The 18,285-nt window shown below is 43.4% G+C and overlaps 1 protein-coding gene across 5 annotated transcripts; it reads left to right on the forward strand.

The window, feature by feature from the left end:
- Nucleotides 1–3,441: 3,441 nt before the first annotated feature.
- Nucleotides 3,442–17,201, forward strand: LOC143940488 (uncharacterized). 5 transcript variants are annotated; one of them, XM_077461946.1, is made up of 5 exons: nucleotides 3,442–3,563; nucleotides 3,709–3,848; nucleotides 8,819–8,948; nucleotides 11,273–11,406; nucleotides 16,374–17,201. In XM_077461946.1, exons 2-5 carry the CDS (start codon nucleotides 3,729–3,731, stop codon nucleotides 17,184–17,186), a joined length of 1,197 nt encoding a protein of 398 aa, XP_077318072.1. In that variant the 5' UTR covers nucleotides 3,442–3,563; nucleotides 3,709–3,728; the 3' UTR covers nucleotides 17,187–17,201. The 5 variants fall into 5 exon arrangements, 4 of the variants coding, with proteins under 4 accessions (XP_077318072.1, XP_077318074.1, XP_077318073.1 ...); XM_077461948.1 differs by having other exon boundaries at nucleotides 3,484–3,563; nucleotides 3,680–3,848; XM_077461947.1 differs by having other exon boundaries at nucleotides 3,520–3,563; nucleotides 3,642–3,848.
- Nucleotides 17,202–18,285: the final 1,084 nt, after the last annotated feature.

An 18,285-nucleotide genomic window follows, 5' to 3' on the forward strand; every position in this document is an offset into this window, starting at 1 on the left:
GTGATCCATGACCTGATGTATACGAATGGTGTGTGACGCACATAAGCCTGCATGACACATTTACTATACAGTAGTTTGTGTCCACCATTTTCAGTAAGGGTATCCACCGTTTTCTATAATATTTTCTGGCTGTGAACGGAAGGCTATACATAGTTCATACCACCGGAATATCTGGACTCACGTTTCACATTATTTTGTCATAGCTGGACTTTTTTATGCTCATATTGTTAGTTCACTGAAGCACATTTTCTGTATTCCTTGCTAGACTGCACAACATGTGATATGTGTGCTGACCTTTTAAGTTTGATTTCACTACCAGATCATTTGGTGATTTATGTCTAGGTTTTTTACATTTTTTGACATTATAGCGCTACATTGATTGTTATCATTCGTTATTTTGACTCTGGTTAGTTAGTTTGCTTTTTATAGCATCAGGGCACCCACCATTTATTACCCAATAAAGGTTTAACCCCCTGATCACCCGGCGGGTGATATCAATTAGGTTTTAGGGTCAGGGTCTGCGTCGCCCCAGGCAGCACTAGGTTAGTGCCAGTACCGCTAACACCCACGCGCAAAGCATAAACCTCCCGTAGTGGTATAGAATCTGAATAGATCAATATCTGATCTGATCAGATCTATGCTAGCGTCCCCAGCAGTTTAGGGTTTCAAAAAAAGGCATTGTTAGCGGGATCAGCCCAGATACCTGCTGGCACCTGCGTTTTGCCCCTCCGCCCAGCCCACCCAAGTGCAGTATCGATCACTGTCACTTACAAAACACTAAACGCATAACTGCAGCGTTCGCAGAGTCAGGCCTGATCCCTGCGATCGCTAACAGTTTTTTTTGGTAGCGTTTTATATTTAAATCCGGAAGGCAGTACTTGTTTTTCGGGGTCCCGTACGTGGCTAGGCTCCCAAAAAGTCCCCCACATGTGGTATCCCCGTACTCGGGAGAAGCAGCAGAATTTATTTTGGGGTGTCATTTCACTTATGCCCATAGCATGTGTGAGCAATATATCATTTAGTGACAACTTTGTGTAAAAAAAAAAAAAAAATTGTAATATTCCTGCAACTTGTGGCAAAATATAAAATATTTCATGGACTCAACATACCTCTCAGTAAATAGCTTGGGGTGTCTACTTTCCAAAATGGGGTCATTTGGGGGGGGGGGGGGTTGTGCTATTTTGGCATTTTATGGCCTTCGAAACTGTGATAGGTAGTGAGGAGTGAAATCAAAAATTTGCACCCTTAGAAATCCTGAAGGCAGTGATTGGTTTTCGGGGTTCCGTACACGGCTAGACTCCCAAAAAGTCCCACATATGTGGTATCCCCGTACTCGGGAGAAGCAGCAGAATATATTTTGGGGTGCAATTCCACATATAACTATGGCATGTATGAGCAATATATCATTTAGTGACAACTTTTTGTAAACTTTATTTATTTTTATTTTTTTGTGTCATTATTCAATCATTTGGGACAAAAAAAAAATATTCAATGGGCTCAACATGCCCCTCAGCAATTTCCTTGGGGTGTCTACTTTCCAAAATGGGGTCATTGGGGGGGGGGGGGGTTGTACTGCCCTGCCATTTTAGCACCTCAAGAAATGAGATAGGCAGTCATAAATTAAAAGCTGTGTAAATTCCAGAAAATGTACTCTAGTTTGTGGACGCTATAACTTTTGCGCAAACCAATAAATATACGCTTATTGACTTTTTTTTTTTTTTTACTAAAGACATGTGGCTGAATAAATTTTGCCCTAAATGTATGACTAAAATTGAGTTTATTCGATTTTTCTTATAACAAAAAGTAGAAAATATCTTTTTTTTTTTCTCAAAATTTTCGGTCTTTTTCCATTTATATCGCAAAAAATAAAAATCGCAGAGGCAATCAAATGCCATCAAAAGAAAGCTCTATTGGTGGGAAGAAAAGGATGCAAATTTCGTTTGGGTACAATATTGCATGACCGTGCAATTACCAGTTAAAGCAGTGCAGTGCGAAATTGTAAAAATACCTCTGGTCCTTAGGCTGACAATTGGTCCGGGGCTGAAATGGTTAAGGTACCCTGGACAGATGCAAAATGCGAGACTGTCCTGAAATCGATTAATAGATCGACTTCTGTACAACCACCTTGTCCATACATGGATCAAAGTTTTGCTGGTCGCTACAGCAATCGCCTCCGAAATAGGTGTTAGATTTCCCCTCACAGCTCAGGTGCATCTGTGGAAATGTTCAGCACCGAAGCCCCCCCCAAAACTGTGAGCCCCTAGACTTGAACAGGGTCGTAATCTGAGACTGCAGACACTTATAAGACCCACATTAATCACTTGCTGCCCGCTATATAACTAAATGATGTTGGCAAAGTGGTTGCGATATCCTGACCAGATGTCATATGTCGTTGTTAGGATATCAAGCCGCTGCGCGCATCGCAGTGTTTGTTGTTGCAGCGTGTCTGTCTGACACAACACAACACCGATCTAGGTAAAGAGTCTCTGATAGAGACTCTTTACCATGTGATCAGCCGTGTCCAATCACAGCTGATCACGATGTAAACAGGAAGAGCCTTTGATCGGTTTTCCTCACTTGCGTCTGACAGACACGAGTAGAGGAGAGACAATCTGCTGCTCTCCAGACAGGGGGAGGTTTGTGCTGATTGTTTATCATGCAGCCCCCCCCTCGGATGCCCGCCTAGGACCACCAGGATGCCACCAGGACCACCAGGGATGCCAACCTAAACCACCAGGGGAATGCCAATCAGTGCCAAGTATACCTATCAGTGCCAGCCATCAGTGCTCAACAGTGCCACCCATAAGTACCCATCAGTGAAGCCTTTTAGTGCCCACCAGTGCTGCCTATCAATGCCCATCAGTACTGCATATAAGTGCCACCTCATTGGTGCCACCTTATCAGTGCACACCGGTAAAGGAGAAAATGTACTTATTTACAAAATTGTATAACTAAACCAAAGAAAAAAAATATATATATTTTTTTTAATTTTCGGTCTTTTTTTTTATTCATTTAGCAATATAAATAAAAACCACAGAGGTGATCAAATACCACCAAAATAAAGCTCTATTTGTGGGGACAAAATTATAAAAATGTAGTTTGGGTACAGTGTAGCATGAGCACGCAATTGTCATTTAAAAGGTTACAGCTTGGGCAAGAAGGTGCGAAAGTGCCCTGTATTGAAGTTAACATTTACTACACTGGCATTGCCAGCAGTGATGCTCTCCTCCCTTGTGGAGGTAGGCTGCGTCTAGCACGCCAAGTGAACATCTGTGCGGTGCGGGTACACGCTGTACTGACACTGGAACAACAAATGACAGCATTTGAAGGCTCGCGGCGCCGTGACAGCACCACCTAGCGGCGAACACATACACTCGCCTCAAATACACAGTGATCACACGACACATACTTTCCTTCCGCCCTCCCACATACGGATTCGTAGTGTGCCCTCAACAATAATGGTGACCGCACTGTCTGTGGGCGGATGTGTACAGCGGACACGTGCTTGTTTCTTCAGTACAGGCGGAAGTGCGTCTGCTCTAGGAGAGTGGTGTGTTGCAGAGGTAGGTATTTTCTGGCTATATAGAGGCACTGATGGGTTTTTTTTTACCGTTCCAAACGGAATACTTTGTTTTTTAAAGCACAGTGCCTGCTCCAGATGTCAATAAAGAGTACACAGTGGTCTCTGGTTTGTTTTATCATTTCCAGAATAGACCTTTGGCTGATTGATGGCAGCAGAGGTGAGAGGTCTACAGTTCTCAGAATGGGACACTGGGAAGAGGAGGCTTCGATATCTGTACTTGTGCCCTCCAGGTTCCTTTATGCTTCACAAGGGACAGACACACCAGGTTTGTATACATAATTCCACTACTTTTTTTTTTTTTTATCATACCTACCTTTTATGTAACGTCACCAAGTAGCATAGAGCAGGGTTGACTGACTAGAGGCGAATAGGCTGCTCTCTTTGGATAGGGAATTTTCGCTTAGTTTAGTAAATGTGGTGAAAAATGGTTTTGCAGACAATACCTAATCACATCCAAAAAAAAAAAAACTGTATTTTTACTTGTATGTGATTGGATGATGGAGATCAGCATAGCTTTATCCCATTCGCTAAGCTAAGGGAAAAGTTCCTTGTAGCGTGAACAGCGTATTTGCTCTTAGTAAATCAACCCAAAGTAACAGCTGGTAGTCAGTATTTAAAAAAATACTTTGGGAGTCTCAGCCACGCCCGTTAAAGTCATCGATTGGCTCCCTCCTCCTTACCCCGCCGCCGGGCCAGTAGGAGAGCGCAGCGGGTGCCTTGCGCATGCGCAGTAGGGACACGGTGTGAAGATGTAATCCTTCACTACCGGGTTCCCTTACTGGCTATGGTGGTGGAAAGGAAACATCAGCTTTAGTGCCGACATCGCTGGATTCCAGAACAGGTAAGTGTCCTCTTATTAAAAGTCAGCAACTGCAGTATTTGTTGCTGCTGGCTTTTCATTTTTGCAGTGGGGGGCGGTCCTTCACTTTAAGTTCACCTTTTGGGAACATGTTAGCTGTTCCACCCATTTTTAGGGTCGGACATGTTCCCACTGCTGCAGCCACTCACCAATCCCCTCTCTCCCTGTGACAGCAATATGGGGAGAAGTTCCCGTACCAGCTGTCAATGGTAGCTGCTGCCAATGGGCAGCCTCTTGGCGATTCTGACGTTATCCATTGGGACAAATTGTCAGTGGCAGAATCACTGTCAGGTAAAGTCGTCCATGTTTTATCAGCCTTTGCTATATGTAATATGTAAAAGGCTGGGCAGGCCCAAGAGGCAGCTAAGTGTTTTTGGGTTACCTCTTAATAGGAGGGGCACTTACCTTTTTTGAAAATCATATAAATATGTTGCATTGGAATGATTGGCAAGTTAGAGTAACTAAAAGGGTAATTCAGGACAATTCAATAGTAATATTTATATCTGCTGAAGGGACCACAAAACATGTCTTGTTTCCTACAGTGGCTTATACTGTCAAGTTTAATATAACAGAGAAACAAAGAGAGTAATTGGCTAAAGTCTGGGAGATTATGGCGGAGAGCAGTTCATCAGGCAATATTAAGCTGGTTATCACTGAGGTCTAGTTGAGTTAGATTTGAAAACCAATTAGATCTTGTATTTAGGGACACCAATTAATTTAGCATATATAGCCACCTGTCTGCCCCTTTTTTTTTTTTTTTTTTTTTTTTTTTTTAACTGTGCTTTGACATCTGTTCTTATAGGGCCAAACCCAGTGTAAGCAGTGTCCTATTTACATTCAGTTTGTCTGCACATTTACTATAGCTGTAGAACAAGGAAGTTGCCTACTTCACATACCTCAGGGCTTGACAAATTTGATTTCAATCTAGGAGTCAGCTAAAAAAGTTAGGAGCCAGTTTTTTAAATCAGCTGCCTGGCGCCTGGAACTGCAGGTCCAGGGCATCGGGCTATAGGAATTTCTCACACCTGGTGCCAAGTGAAAAGAGACTGAAATGTAAAACAAAAAAAAGACTTTTTTTTTTTGTTTGTTCTCAAATTTTGCAAATAGGTAATTTTCCTCCTTCACTAATGGGCACTAAATGGGCATTGAAGAGGTGGCACTGATGGCTACTAGAGACATGGCATTGATGGACCCAGATGAGCACTGATGAGTTGGCACTGATAGATGGCACTCACCGACCGAAAGGAAAGAGCAACAGATCAAGCCCGCAACCCCAGTGCCCAGCTATCAATCTGGGAAGGAGATGTCAAAGGTGGGCAGGCAGTGAGAGCAAGCAAGGGAAGCCCTCAGCCGTGCTCATCACAGCCCTTCCCACTAGAGGAGGACCCCGATTCACACAAAGGAGTGTGTATCCCGCTCCAGCAGGCCGCGGAGCCCAGGCCTCAAATTACCAGCCAGCCCGACCTTACCCCACGCATCTGCAGGTGGGGGAAATCCAGATCACTGCTGCAGTGTAGCCCAAAACGCAATTTCCAGTTGCCTTGGTGACCTGGCACCTAGAGTTTGTGGATCCCTGACAAACCTGTTATATTCAAAGCCTTTTTTTAACAGGAAGGATTTCTATGCTGATTGCTGGTGCCATGCAGGTCTCCTGCAGATATATCTGTGTGCCCCTACATCCTGTACAGGCCAGCAGATACACTGACAGGAAGTATCAAGGAACTACCATAGTACTCTGCAGCACCGTGGTAGTTCATTGCGAACTGCAAGCCAACATCCGCAAAGGATGTGGGGGCTTGTCGTTTATTCACACACAGGGCTGTGTGGATGAATGACACGACAGTGTGGGCAAAGTCCCGCTGATTTCAAAAAGTACATACACACAGGAATTGCCCACAGGACTTTAATGAGCCACAACCAACAAATAAAATTTACAAAAAGTATTTTAATAATACTAAAACAAAAATTACATACATTTGGTATTTTAATAATACTGAAACAAAAATTACATACATTTAAAAACATCTTGGTACATAATTATCAAAAGGATCTATACATGGATAAACATCAATGAATACATCAAAGCTAAACTTTGAATACTATGTCCTGATTCTTTACACGTTTTGCGAGATAAAAACTTACCTCCTCAGGAGAGGTACATTATTATTATTATACATGATTTATATAGCGCCAACAATGTAGAGGGGGGACAACACAATTACAGTACAGTTCAATACAAAAGGTACAGGAGGACCCTGCTCGTAGAGCTTACATTCTAAAGGGAGGGGACGGTACAAAAGGTAATAGCTGCAGAGAATGATTTGATGGGGATGGCATATGGCTATTTAGAAATAGAGATGAGGTTGTTTAGGAAAAAGGGGGAGGGGGGGTGGACAAAAATAGAAGGAAACAGGAAATCCGACTTGCAGATTATTGGAGTCATGTAATAAGCCTCCACGAACGTTCAATTGTATAGTATATTCATTATGTAATTGCCACTTTTTGTATCTTATTTCAATGTTTTCTTGCACTAATAGTTCCCATTTACCAATATTTCCATTTTCACGTGGTTGTTTATACATTCTCTTTTCACTAGTAAGGATGGCACTATTTTCGAGAACAGATAGCTTTTCATAGGACTGCCTTCTCTATGGAGGTTCCTTACTACAAATCACAGGGGATTGCTTTGTTAGTATTTGACCTCCCTCCTCTCTGCAACTGGCGTGGGAAACCATGTGGACCAATGGCTGATTGTGTCCAGCTGTTTTTACCCATTCCTATGTGAAAGATTCACCAATCCAAATAATCTACTATACCATTGAACATTCATGGAGGCTCATAACATGACTCCAATGATCTGTAAGTCAGAGTTCCTGTTTCTGTTTTTGTCCTCAACCCCCCCCCCCCCCCCTTTCTCTTTTTCATAAACAACCTTTTCCCTATTTTTAGATATCCATATGTATCTCTCCTGAGGAAGCAAGTTTTTATCTTGTGAAATGCGAGGATCAGTACTTGGTATTCACCCTATGAAAGTTCAGCTTTGATGTATTCAGTGAAGGTGATCCATGTATATACACTTTTGATAATTATGTACGAAGATCATTTTGAATGTATGTACTTTTTGTTTTTTGTATTAATAAAATCATTTTTGTAATTTTGGTTGTGCCTCGGTAACATTCTCCCAAAGGTGAACTTTAAACTTTAAATTTCAACTTAAAGCCCATCTCCGGGGGAAAGGAAACATTCTCCGTTGTAGTGTGGGGCTGCCCCCTGTTCTACAAGAACTAGCTGCTTGTTTGGGTCTGGGCGGGGCAGGGAGTGGAGTTTACCAGATTCTCCACTTCCCTAGCAGTCAGCAGTCTCTTCCTACATTCTAGCAGTGGTTTATGAGCAATGCATTGCTGACTTTCAAGGACCTACAACCGCCAAATCATAGGGGAGAAGAGTCTGCAAGGACCAGTTCTATAGCCTGGATGGAGAGGAGGATTGGGTAAGTAAAACTGCTCTTTGTGGCCCTCAAGATCTAAATGAGTATTTAACCCTTGCAGCCCCACTGCAAGGGAGCATATTTCCACTCCCAGGGTTCAACTGTAAGCTATTAAGATCTATAAATAAAAGGCTTTTATCATCAAAGAAGCAGTCAGAGTCTGGAAATGTAAAAAAAAGAGACCTAAAGCTCCACCTAATGGGTCAATAAGGGAATACAAATATTTAATATGCAAGGTTTCATATTTATCTGCTATATATAATAAATCAATCAAACATATATTAATTCAAAAAACGTATTTAACTGCTTGCCGACCTCCGCACGAACATTTACATTGGCAGAATGGCACGGACAGGCAAATGGACGTACAGGTACGTCCCTTTAAATTTGCCATCGTGTGGTCGCGTGTGTGCCGCTGGCAGTGCGCGATCCTGCCGTGAGCTCTGTGAGTGTGATCGCAGGTCCTGTGAACTTGATGTAAACAAGCATTTACCCGTTCTGCCTAGTGACACTGATCACAGCTCCCTGTGATCGGGAGCAGTCATCAGTGTCGTGTCACACGTAGTCCCTCCCCCCTACAATTAGAATCACTCCCTAGGACACACTTAACCCATGCAGCGCCCCCTCCTGCTTAACCACTTCACTGCCAGTCACATTTACACAGTAATCAATGCATTTTTAATCGCACTGATCGCCATATTGCCATTTCTAAATTTCACAATCAATCTTTGATTGTACAACTATTGTAATTTATATCTGTAATTCTTTAAAATTACAATAAAATTATTATTGTAATTTACAATTCTAACTTGCATTTTGAAATTACAGATTTTGTTCAGCTGAAGTGGGGCTACTTCATTTATGCCTGATATTTTATTTTATGTTTCAGAACACCATGATTCCTGTTTTCCTAGGAGCTGATGTTGTTTCACAAACTGGAGTTAGAACAGAAAACCATCCCAAAATCCATGCTAAATTTGCAAAGAAAGGTTTAGCTGCAAGGCTTACTTTTAGCCCAGGTAATGCATGTTTTATCTTTTTATACAAAGTAACAGTCATAAAATTCCTTGCACATTAAAATTAGTAAATATTTTATGAAGGGTACAGTTACTTTGAATACATATTAGCCAATGCAAACCTGTTTCTTGAGTGGGAAAATTCAGAGAGTAGAACATTTAGTATAGTAAGGGGAGTTTTACACTTTCATTGCAACCTCCTATTGATTTTAGCCAAACATAAGCTGACTCAATCCTTTTAACACCAAGTAGTACATTGATATTATTCATAATTCACAGTATGTATTGCTATATCTGCTGTATAAAAGACTGCACTTATATGTATATATATTTTATATACTGTATGAGGTAACAGTATACAGAATATGTGAACATTATCCCAGTTTCCATGATGACATGACTGTAGCACAAACTATCTATCCTGGGTACTCACATTCCACTGCTCTATGCGCACAGTTAGTAAACAGTCCAAAAGTGAAGGCCAATGACAGAAAAAATGGAAAAGGGGAAAGTCATTTATGACCACCCTACACTGCTTTCTGTGTTCTTCTTATATTTTTTTTTTTTTTTTTGGAAATTGCGTGTTATTCGAATTTTAACAGTTATACACAACAGTGTTAAAACCGCAGTAACGGAACAAAGAAATTCCCAAGTTACCCCATCCTCCACCACTAGGAAACAACATCCCAGAGAAACATGTATTTGGAAACAGCATTAGAAATAGAATAAGTTAGCAATACACTCTAACCAGGAAATGCATTGCACACAGTCATTTGACAGCAACAAGGAGTGAACAATAAGAGCACAGAAGCTAAATCAGTGACTGTATTTGCGGATGAGAACCAGCCACTCCATACCTTTTTCAGACTTGACAAAGACCCCCCTACTCAAATAGGTGGCTTTGTAAAAAGGTTCTGCTTTATTCACCAAAGATTTCCATGCCGCCAATGTTGGATTTTTTTCCAGGACAAGATAATCAAGTTACTAGCATAAAATAATAGAGTGCATATAGCTTTTGTGGTAGCCAGGGGTTAAACCAAGCTTAAACAAACCTCGACTGAGAAGGGGATAGAGATGGAAGCAACAGATTTAATACATGTTGTGACTTCCTGCCAAAAGGGTGTAATGGTAGGGTGCTCCCCAAAAATTTGCAAAAGGTTTGCGATTGGCGTGGAGCAACTCCAGCATAGAGAGGATTGGCCCCGATATATCTTAGCCAGCCTAGCCGGAGTAAAGTAGACTCTATGTAAAAATGTATAATGTATGAAACAGTCCCTAATATAAAAGGGCCCCCCAAACATCATCCCAATCATCAAGATCCAAGACAATTTACATGGCCGCATTAGTTGAACTGGTTCTGGAAAGAGGTCTTTATGTATAGCGGGTAACGATTTGGTTAGAGAGTCGCTTCGGGGTAGTAATACTTAGGTCACTGGTTTCAAGGTTGAGAGGGCCCGATTCAAATTGGGACAAAAAGGCATGTCTCAGTTGAATATATCTGAAAAAATTTGTGTTAGGTAAGTTGTAGTGCCCTCTAATATCGTCAAAGGTCATTAGGGAACCGTGGGATACTATATGTTGTAACATCTTAATGCCATATTTAGTCCATACCACTGGGTCAGGATAGTCATAGAAGTGTGATACATTTTGGGTTTCTCCACAACTGGACATGGGGAGAGAACTGACCAGGGCAAGTCATTGCAGGCCCATGCTCCACATGCCATGCCATGCCATGCTTTAATAACTGAGCGCATAGAGGTGGTAAGATAGGGGGATTTCAAACCTCTAAAGACTAAATGGGAAAGAGCCTCATCTGATCTCACACAGGCGGCCTCTAGGAACACTGAGGCGTCATCATAGGGACTGGTCAGCCAGCAGTGGCAGGAAGTGTCAGGATCATTTAAGATGCCCTTTTTTTTTTTTATTTTTTTTTTTTTTTTTTTTTACTGTGCACTCCGTTGTGTGTCTATTTCTCACAGCACAGTCTGGGTCTTGGCTCTCTCCATAATGGTGGCTGCTTACACTTGCATTATCTCTGAATTGCCCTTATTTGCCCTCCTGCTCCTTTCCTGAGCCTGCTATGTCAATGTAATGTATTGGTTTGTGTAGGATGAAGGGGTGAACACCCCCACACTGCACTCTGCATCACTTCCACCTTTTTTCTTGCAGAAATTCATTTCTGAAAAGGCAGAACATTAGTGACTTTCGGAAATGTAAACAATAGTGATAGGAGAGACACTTAACACATTTTCTGTATGTTTGTTACAGCAGCAGAGTTATTAATCTTATAAACTACTGAATACATTAATGTTTTATGTCTTCTCCAGGTTTCAGGTTTGAGAGGTTGAGACTTCCTAGTGGACTGAACACTTTGTGGTTTTATAGCATTCAGGGACTATTTAAAGTTGCATTTGATTTGTACAACAGAGAAGAGCAGCTGGCTGTCATTGAAAGCCTTCAGGTATCTCCTGACTTTTATATCTATGAGTTTATTGGCTCAGTCCTCTATGATCCTTTTATTATAACTCCATTCATTATTTTACATCAGTGGTTCTCAACCTCATTCCTCAGGTACACCCAACAGGCCATGTTTTGGGAATTTCTCTTAGATAAAATAGCTGTCCAGAATACCAAGCCATTGACTACGATTTAAAGTGGTTGTAAACTCACTAACAAAAAACAAATAAACCGGGTTCCGGCGCTGTGATTGGCTGGAGCCGTGATGACTTCACTCCCATGCTTGCGCATGGGAGCTGCTGGTAATGGCACACTAACTGAAGCAACGGCACATGCTGATACAGGAGATATCAGATTTAGGAGATATCCGGGGTAGCTACAGATAAGCCTTATTATAAGTTTACCTGTAGTAAAAAGTGGTTGTAAAAGGTTTAAAGCACCTGTGCATGATGAAGGAAAACCTGCAAACACGGTCTGTTGGGGGAACTTGAAGACTGAGGTTGAGAACCACTGTTTTACATCATCATAAGCTTCTCCATTCAAGCAGTTGAATGGAGCAAACCCATAAAAGAAAATCAGAAGAAGATGGAAGTGCCTGGGTCCAGCTAGAGCGCTGTTCGCTTTGTTTGGCAGGCAAGTCCGCCATAGTGTGCTAATATGTTATGCATACTAGTGCATTATGGCAAAAACCTCCTCGGGCCCATTTAAAAAAATATATATAATTTAGTGGAGTTTAATTCTGCTTTAACAGGCATCTCCTTGAAACTCGGTTATCACCAATCTGAAGCTTATAAATTGACTTTCATATACCTCAGAAATGGATAAAATAAGGCACGTTTGACAAAATCAGTCAATTCATGTGGTAATACTTTTTATTACATTGAAAAATCTATTTTCAGTTCTAAACATGGTAATGAAAAATACCATGTGTTATGTTTTTGTGAGCTGAGTCTTGTGTCTTTTGAATACCGTTAGTTTGCTTATGCAAATCAGTGGAGATGCAGTAACCTGTAACAGGCAATCAGATTACACCTTTCCTTGGTTTTAGGTTGTGCTTATTTTTGTTAAATATTTCTACTAAATAGAATTGTGTAGACTATATACAGTGTCATTTACCTCCATCCCATTTTGTTTTAATCCAGTTTCATTAAAAATTCCCCATGACAAATATATGGAATTTTCCATACATTGTGACACGCATGCCATTGGCTGTAGTAATCATAGTGCCATGGTTTACTGCTTAGATTTTCATTTATTCTGGAGTGTGATTCTGGAATATATATATTACCATTATTTAAAATTAGTTTGTTATTGTTTTGAGACTTAAAGTGGATGTAAACCCTATTCATGAAATTTGACCTAGGCACATATCTGCAGTGTTTACTTATCTCTCTCCAAAGCTTCTGCTGTTTCATTCGTCTGTTATCAGCATGATAACCTCTGACAAGTTCTCAGACAATTTAGATAAAACCAGCCTGAAATTTTGTCGGGTGGGTGCTATAAATAGATTAGCAGAGAGCTTGTCGTGTCATGGCACAGTTCTGCACATTTATTCCTGCCTCTGCCAGCGTGGGGGGGGGTGCCTTTCCTCCAATCAGCTCAATCAGCTGTCACACGGTGTATGCCAAGAATCCACTCCTGCTGCTGATTGAGGAAGTAAAGATTCTAACACGATGTGAGAATTCTAAAGATTATAACAATCTGAAGACAGCTGATATGCATGTAAAACTTATATAGGGAGATATGTTTCATCTCTGTGTAAGATCTGAGGCTGTTCATTTTACTGGGTATATGTGAGGGTTTACATCCACTTTAAAGCGTAACTAAAGGCACAGTTACTTTTTGTCCCTTGCTAGCGCTGGCATCTTCCTGGGTGCCGGTCTTCACCTGTTAAAACCTGGCTGGTGTGGGATGCTGTCACTTCCACATATGCACAGGAGTGCAGTCATCCTGCCACACTTTCAGTGTACCAGAATGTAAACTGCACATGCGAAGCCCAGTGAGCATTTCCCACAGGATTCAATTGGTAAGTGTACTTTATTGCAGAAACGACATTGCATGTCTCAACTGAAATAAAAAAACCTGCCTGTTTGCATTTTTTTAAAATATATTTAGCTTTTAGTTCCACTTTATGTTGTTGTTTTAATTCTTATGTATTGCCATATATATGTATTATTTTGTCATGCTTCATATTCATTTTAAATATCAGTCTGTTAAAAACATAAAGTGATCCTAAAGGCAAATATTTGTTGACCTGCATTCTCTGAATTAACCACCTCCCGCCACGCTGAAGCCAAGGCAAACTTGGCAGCCGCTTAGGGCACACTGTCACCTAGGGGCGCAGCCACAGCCACTGGGTCCCCTCCAGAGGATCGGTTCCCCTCTGGCAGGTGGTGGCTGCTGCAGAGTGTAGGCTGCTTCCGCGGCTCCATCTGGCTGACTGCTGGTGCTGAGTCGCGGGCCCTGGGGATGAAGGCTTCCATAGGAGGACCTTCTCGCTGGTATGTGACCACATCCCTATCCTGTCCACCTGGCTCCATCTGGCTGCACCTTCCCTCTCCTGTCCACCTGGCTCTATCCTCCCCCTTCCTGGCTGCACCCCCCTTTCTTGTCTACCTGGCTCCATCCTCCCCCTACCTGGCTGCAACCCCCTTTACTGTCCACCTGGCTCCATCCTCCCCCCACCTGGCTGCACCCCCCTCTCCTGTCCACCTGGCTCCATCCTCCCCCTTCCTGGCTGCACCCCCTTTTCTTGTCTACCTGGCTCCATCCTCCCCCTACCTGGCTGCACCCCCCTCTCCTGTCCACCTGGCTCCATCCTCCCCCCACCTGGCTGCACCCCCCTCTCCTGTCCACCTGGCTCTATCCTCCCCCCACCTTGCTGCACCCCCCTCTCCTGTCTACCTGGCTCCATCCTCCCCCTACCTGGCTGCACCCCCTCTCCAGTCCACCTGGTTCCATCCTCCCCCCACTTGGCTGCACCTCCCCTCTCCAGTCCACCTGGCTCCATCCCTCCACCTGGCTGCACGTCCACTTTCCTGTCCACCTGGCTCCATCCCCCCCCACTTGGCTGCACCTCCCCTCTCCAATTCACCTGGCTCCATTCTCCCCCCTACGTGGCTGCACCTTCTTCTCCTGTCCACCTGGCTCCATCCTGCTTCCACCTGGCTGCACCCCCTCTCCTGTCCACCTGGCTCCATCCTCCCTCTACCTGGCTGCGCTTCCCTCTACTGTCCACCTGGCTGCACCCCCTCTCCTATGCACCTGGCTGTATCCTCCCCTCTCCTGGCCACCTGGCTACACCCCCCTCTCCTGTCCACCTGGCTCCATCCTTCCCCCCCACCTGACTGCCCCCCCCTCCTGTCCACCTGGCTGTACCTTCCGCTCCAGTCCACCTGGCCGCACCCTCCCCTCTCCAGTCCACTTTGCTCCATCCTCCCTCCCCACCTGGCTTCAGCCCCCTCTCCAGTCCACCTGGCTCCATCCTCCCTCCACTTGGCTGCTCCATCCTCCCTTTACTGTCCTCCTGGCTCCACCCCCCCACCTGGCTGCACCCCCCTCCTGTCCACCTGGCTGCATAATCCCCCCACCTGGCTGCAGCCCCCCATCTGGCTTTACCCCCCTCTCCTGTCCACCTGGCTCCATCCTCCCCCCCTCTCCTGTCCACTTGGCTCCACCCCCCTCTCCTGTTCACCTGGCTCCATCCTTCCCCCCCACCTGGCTGCACCCCCCTCTCCTTTCCACCTTGCTCCACCCCCCCCTCAATCTGGCTGCACCCCCTTTCCTGTCCACTTGGCTCCACCCCCACCTAGCTGCACCCCCCCTCTCCTGTTCACCTGGCTCCATCCTTCCCCCCCCACCTGGCTGCACCCCCCTCTCCTGTCCACCTGGCTCCATCCTCCCTCCACCTGGCTGCACCCCCCCTTTCCTGTCCACCTTGCTCCATCCTCCCTCCACCTGGCTGCACCCCCTCTCCTCTTCACCTGGCTCCATCCTCCCTCCACCTGGCTGCACCCCCCTCTCCTCTTCACCTGGTTGCTCCATCCTCCCCTCTCCTGTCCATCTGGCTCCATCCCTCCACCTTGCTCCACCCTCCCACCACCTGGCTGTGCCCCTCTCTCTCTTGGGGGGGGGGGGGGAACGCAAGTAGCTGGTCTTGCCTAAGGTGCAAAATAGTCTAGCCCTGGCTATAGCCAAAAGATGGCTACAGCGCGGGCCTTAATTGCCAGGATGGCATCCATGTACCTCCTCTCGGGAATGCGCCGTCTGCACGCCCTGTGATCAGCGAGTCAACCTATATTTGTGTGAAAAAAAAAATGATAAAAATTTAATTTGGGTACAGTGTTGCATGACCACATAATTGTCATTCAAAGTGTGAGAGTGCTGAAAGCTGAAAATTGGCCTGGGCAGGAAGGGGTGTTCAAGTGCCCAGTAAGCAAGTGGTTAAAGTAAAAAAAAAAAAAAAAACTTCCAATATCAGTTCCACGGACCTACCCTTTACCCCCCCCCAAAAAAAGTAATTTTTCAATGCAGCATCGCTCTCTTCACACAGGAGACACATGCAGCAGTGGGAGCCATAGTTTCCTGCTACTGTCAGTCAATACCTGTGAGAAAAGAGCAGGGGACATGGCCAAGCCATGCCGTGTGTGCGTGTCTGTAGCAAGCTGCCAGCTTGCTGAGGGGGCACTCGGAAAAGAGGAGGAGCATAGATTGCCGACGTGGAACACCAGAATAGGAGGTAAGAGTAACTTTAAACTATGTTTTTATTTAAATGGTACATAAAATAAACTACATTTTTGAACAGTTAGTTATGTAAACAATGTTTACTCAATTTTTCTGACCTAATAACCTCCACTTAGTCATGGTTTTTATTATTTTTCTAACCAAACGGCCTCTACCCAGTCAAGGGTCCCTTCTACCATATACATGTTTTATATTTATCAGCTTATGCGGTTTATTTGATTGTTCTAGGAGCTATGGAAGTCCCATCTCAAAGATGACCCTCTAAGTGAATGTTATGACCTCAAGAACTATCTTGGAGACCCAAAAATTGCCATACCATCTTATACCCAGACAGAGAATTGCTATGAAACGTTATCGGGCTGTTCTTCTAGAGAATTATTTGACATACATAAGTTTCCTCTGAGTCTTCCAGCAGAACACAACTACTGCATGACTAAAGAAGAAGGATCTAGCATATGTCATTCACAGGAAACACTGAGTAATGACTTCTTCATGCAGAGAATTCAGTCTATATTAGTCACCTGTGCCAAAATGGCAGTTGATATAAGTGAACAATTAAAGAAGACAGCTGCGGCAATGATAGATGTTGTTGAACAAATACTTAGTGGACATAGGTACTTGGATAAGATGATTGTAAGCATTGTGCAACTTTTAGAAACTGCCAGTCACTTGCAGAAAAAGGAAGGCTCACATTGTGAGGGCTCCACTGTGTATGATAACCTTCTGCTGTTTGAGGTCAGCAGTTGGCTGGGAGACCGCTTCCACAGTGAGAATATTCACATCAGTGAGCAGGTGGAAGAGTTCAAAAGGAAACACATTGATCGCATCTCAGACTTGCCTCCTGCCCAAGAACTGGTCTCTGCCCTATTTCCTAATTCCATGAAAGTTTTATTACTCAAATGGATGGGATTGTTTGATGATACTTCAGTATCCAAACTGCAGAGTGAATACCCAATTTTACTACTTATTTTAGAATTTGCAAATCGCAATCTTATTACAGGAGTCGCTCATGTTCTTTATTCCACTTTGATATGTAAATAATACTAATGGTTTTTATTTTTTGTAGTTTTGTATTTTTTTGTGTGTAACTTTCTTCTGAATATTTTTTTATTTTTATTTTTTGCTCGTTCATTTCAACAAATGTCAGAATCCAGCACTGCTGCCATATAATATAATTTTTTATTTTTTTTTGGTAGATGTTGGCAGATGGTTCTTATATCATAGATCTATAATGCAGTACCTGAATTCCCAAGTCTACCCACCTACCTCACCTGTTATGAGGAGGCTTCGCTTTCCATTCATTTTAGGCATTTAGCAGCTCCAGCATGGGTAGAGCGGCTCAATGCTGGGCAGGATGGGTGAAAGAGAGGTATAATAATTGGCTAATTCAGCCAACCGGTGTTTGCCAAACATAGAAAATCGGTTTTGTATTCGTTGAGCCATTAATCACAGCCATCTGCTAAGCATGTACTACTATGCAAAAAATTTGTAATAACCTTCTGTAAGCTAAGAAAAGTACTGCTCAGTCCTATCAGATGTCATGCTTTGAATTTAGTTAAAATTCCTGTAAGCTGGGCATTGTCACAGATAATTATCTTATTTTATTTCCTGCTGAAGATACTGACTACATGTTAAGTACCAGTATTTACATAGTCGGTAAGGCTAAAAAACGGACAATAGTCTATCCAATTCAACCTGTGTAGGTGTATATGTATCGGGGTCTATAATGCTTTCCCATATCATCCCTATATGTTGTGTCCTTTAAGATGTACATCTAAGAGTCTTTTAAAAATATCCATACTGCCCGCAGCCACCACCAATTGTGAGAGAGAGTTCCACATCCTTATAGCCCTAACAGTGAAGAACCCCCTGTGCAGTTTAAGGTTAAACCGTTTCTCCTCCATTCTCATTGTGTGGCTCTGCGTCCACTTACACTCCCTCGGACTGAATCGTTTTTTTCATATGCTGGGATCCCCTTTTGAGATATTTGTAGATCGCTGTCATGTCTCCTCTAAAGCGTCTCATCTACAGCGAGAATAGATTTAGTGTTTGTAGTCGTTCCTCATAATTGAGGTACTCCAGTCCTCTTATTAGTTTTGTTGCCCTTCTTTGGACTCTCTCCAGCTCAAGCACATCTCTT

Source organism: Lithobates pipiens, unplaced genomic scaffold (genome assembly GCF_037356315.1).
Source record: "Lithobates pipiens isolate NorthernLeopardFrog02 unplaced genomic scaffold, aLitPip1_a1.2 Scaffold_3, whole genome shotgun sequence".
NCBI lineage: Eukaryota > Metazoa > Chordata > Amphibia > Anura > Ranidae > Lithobates > Lithobates pipiens.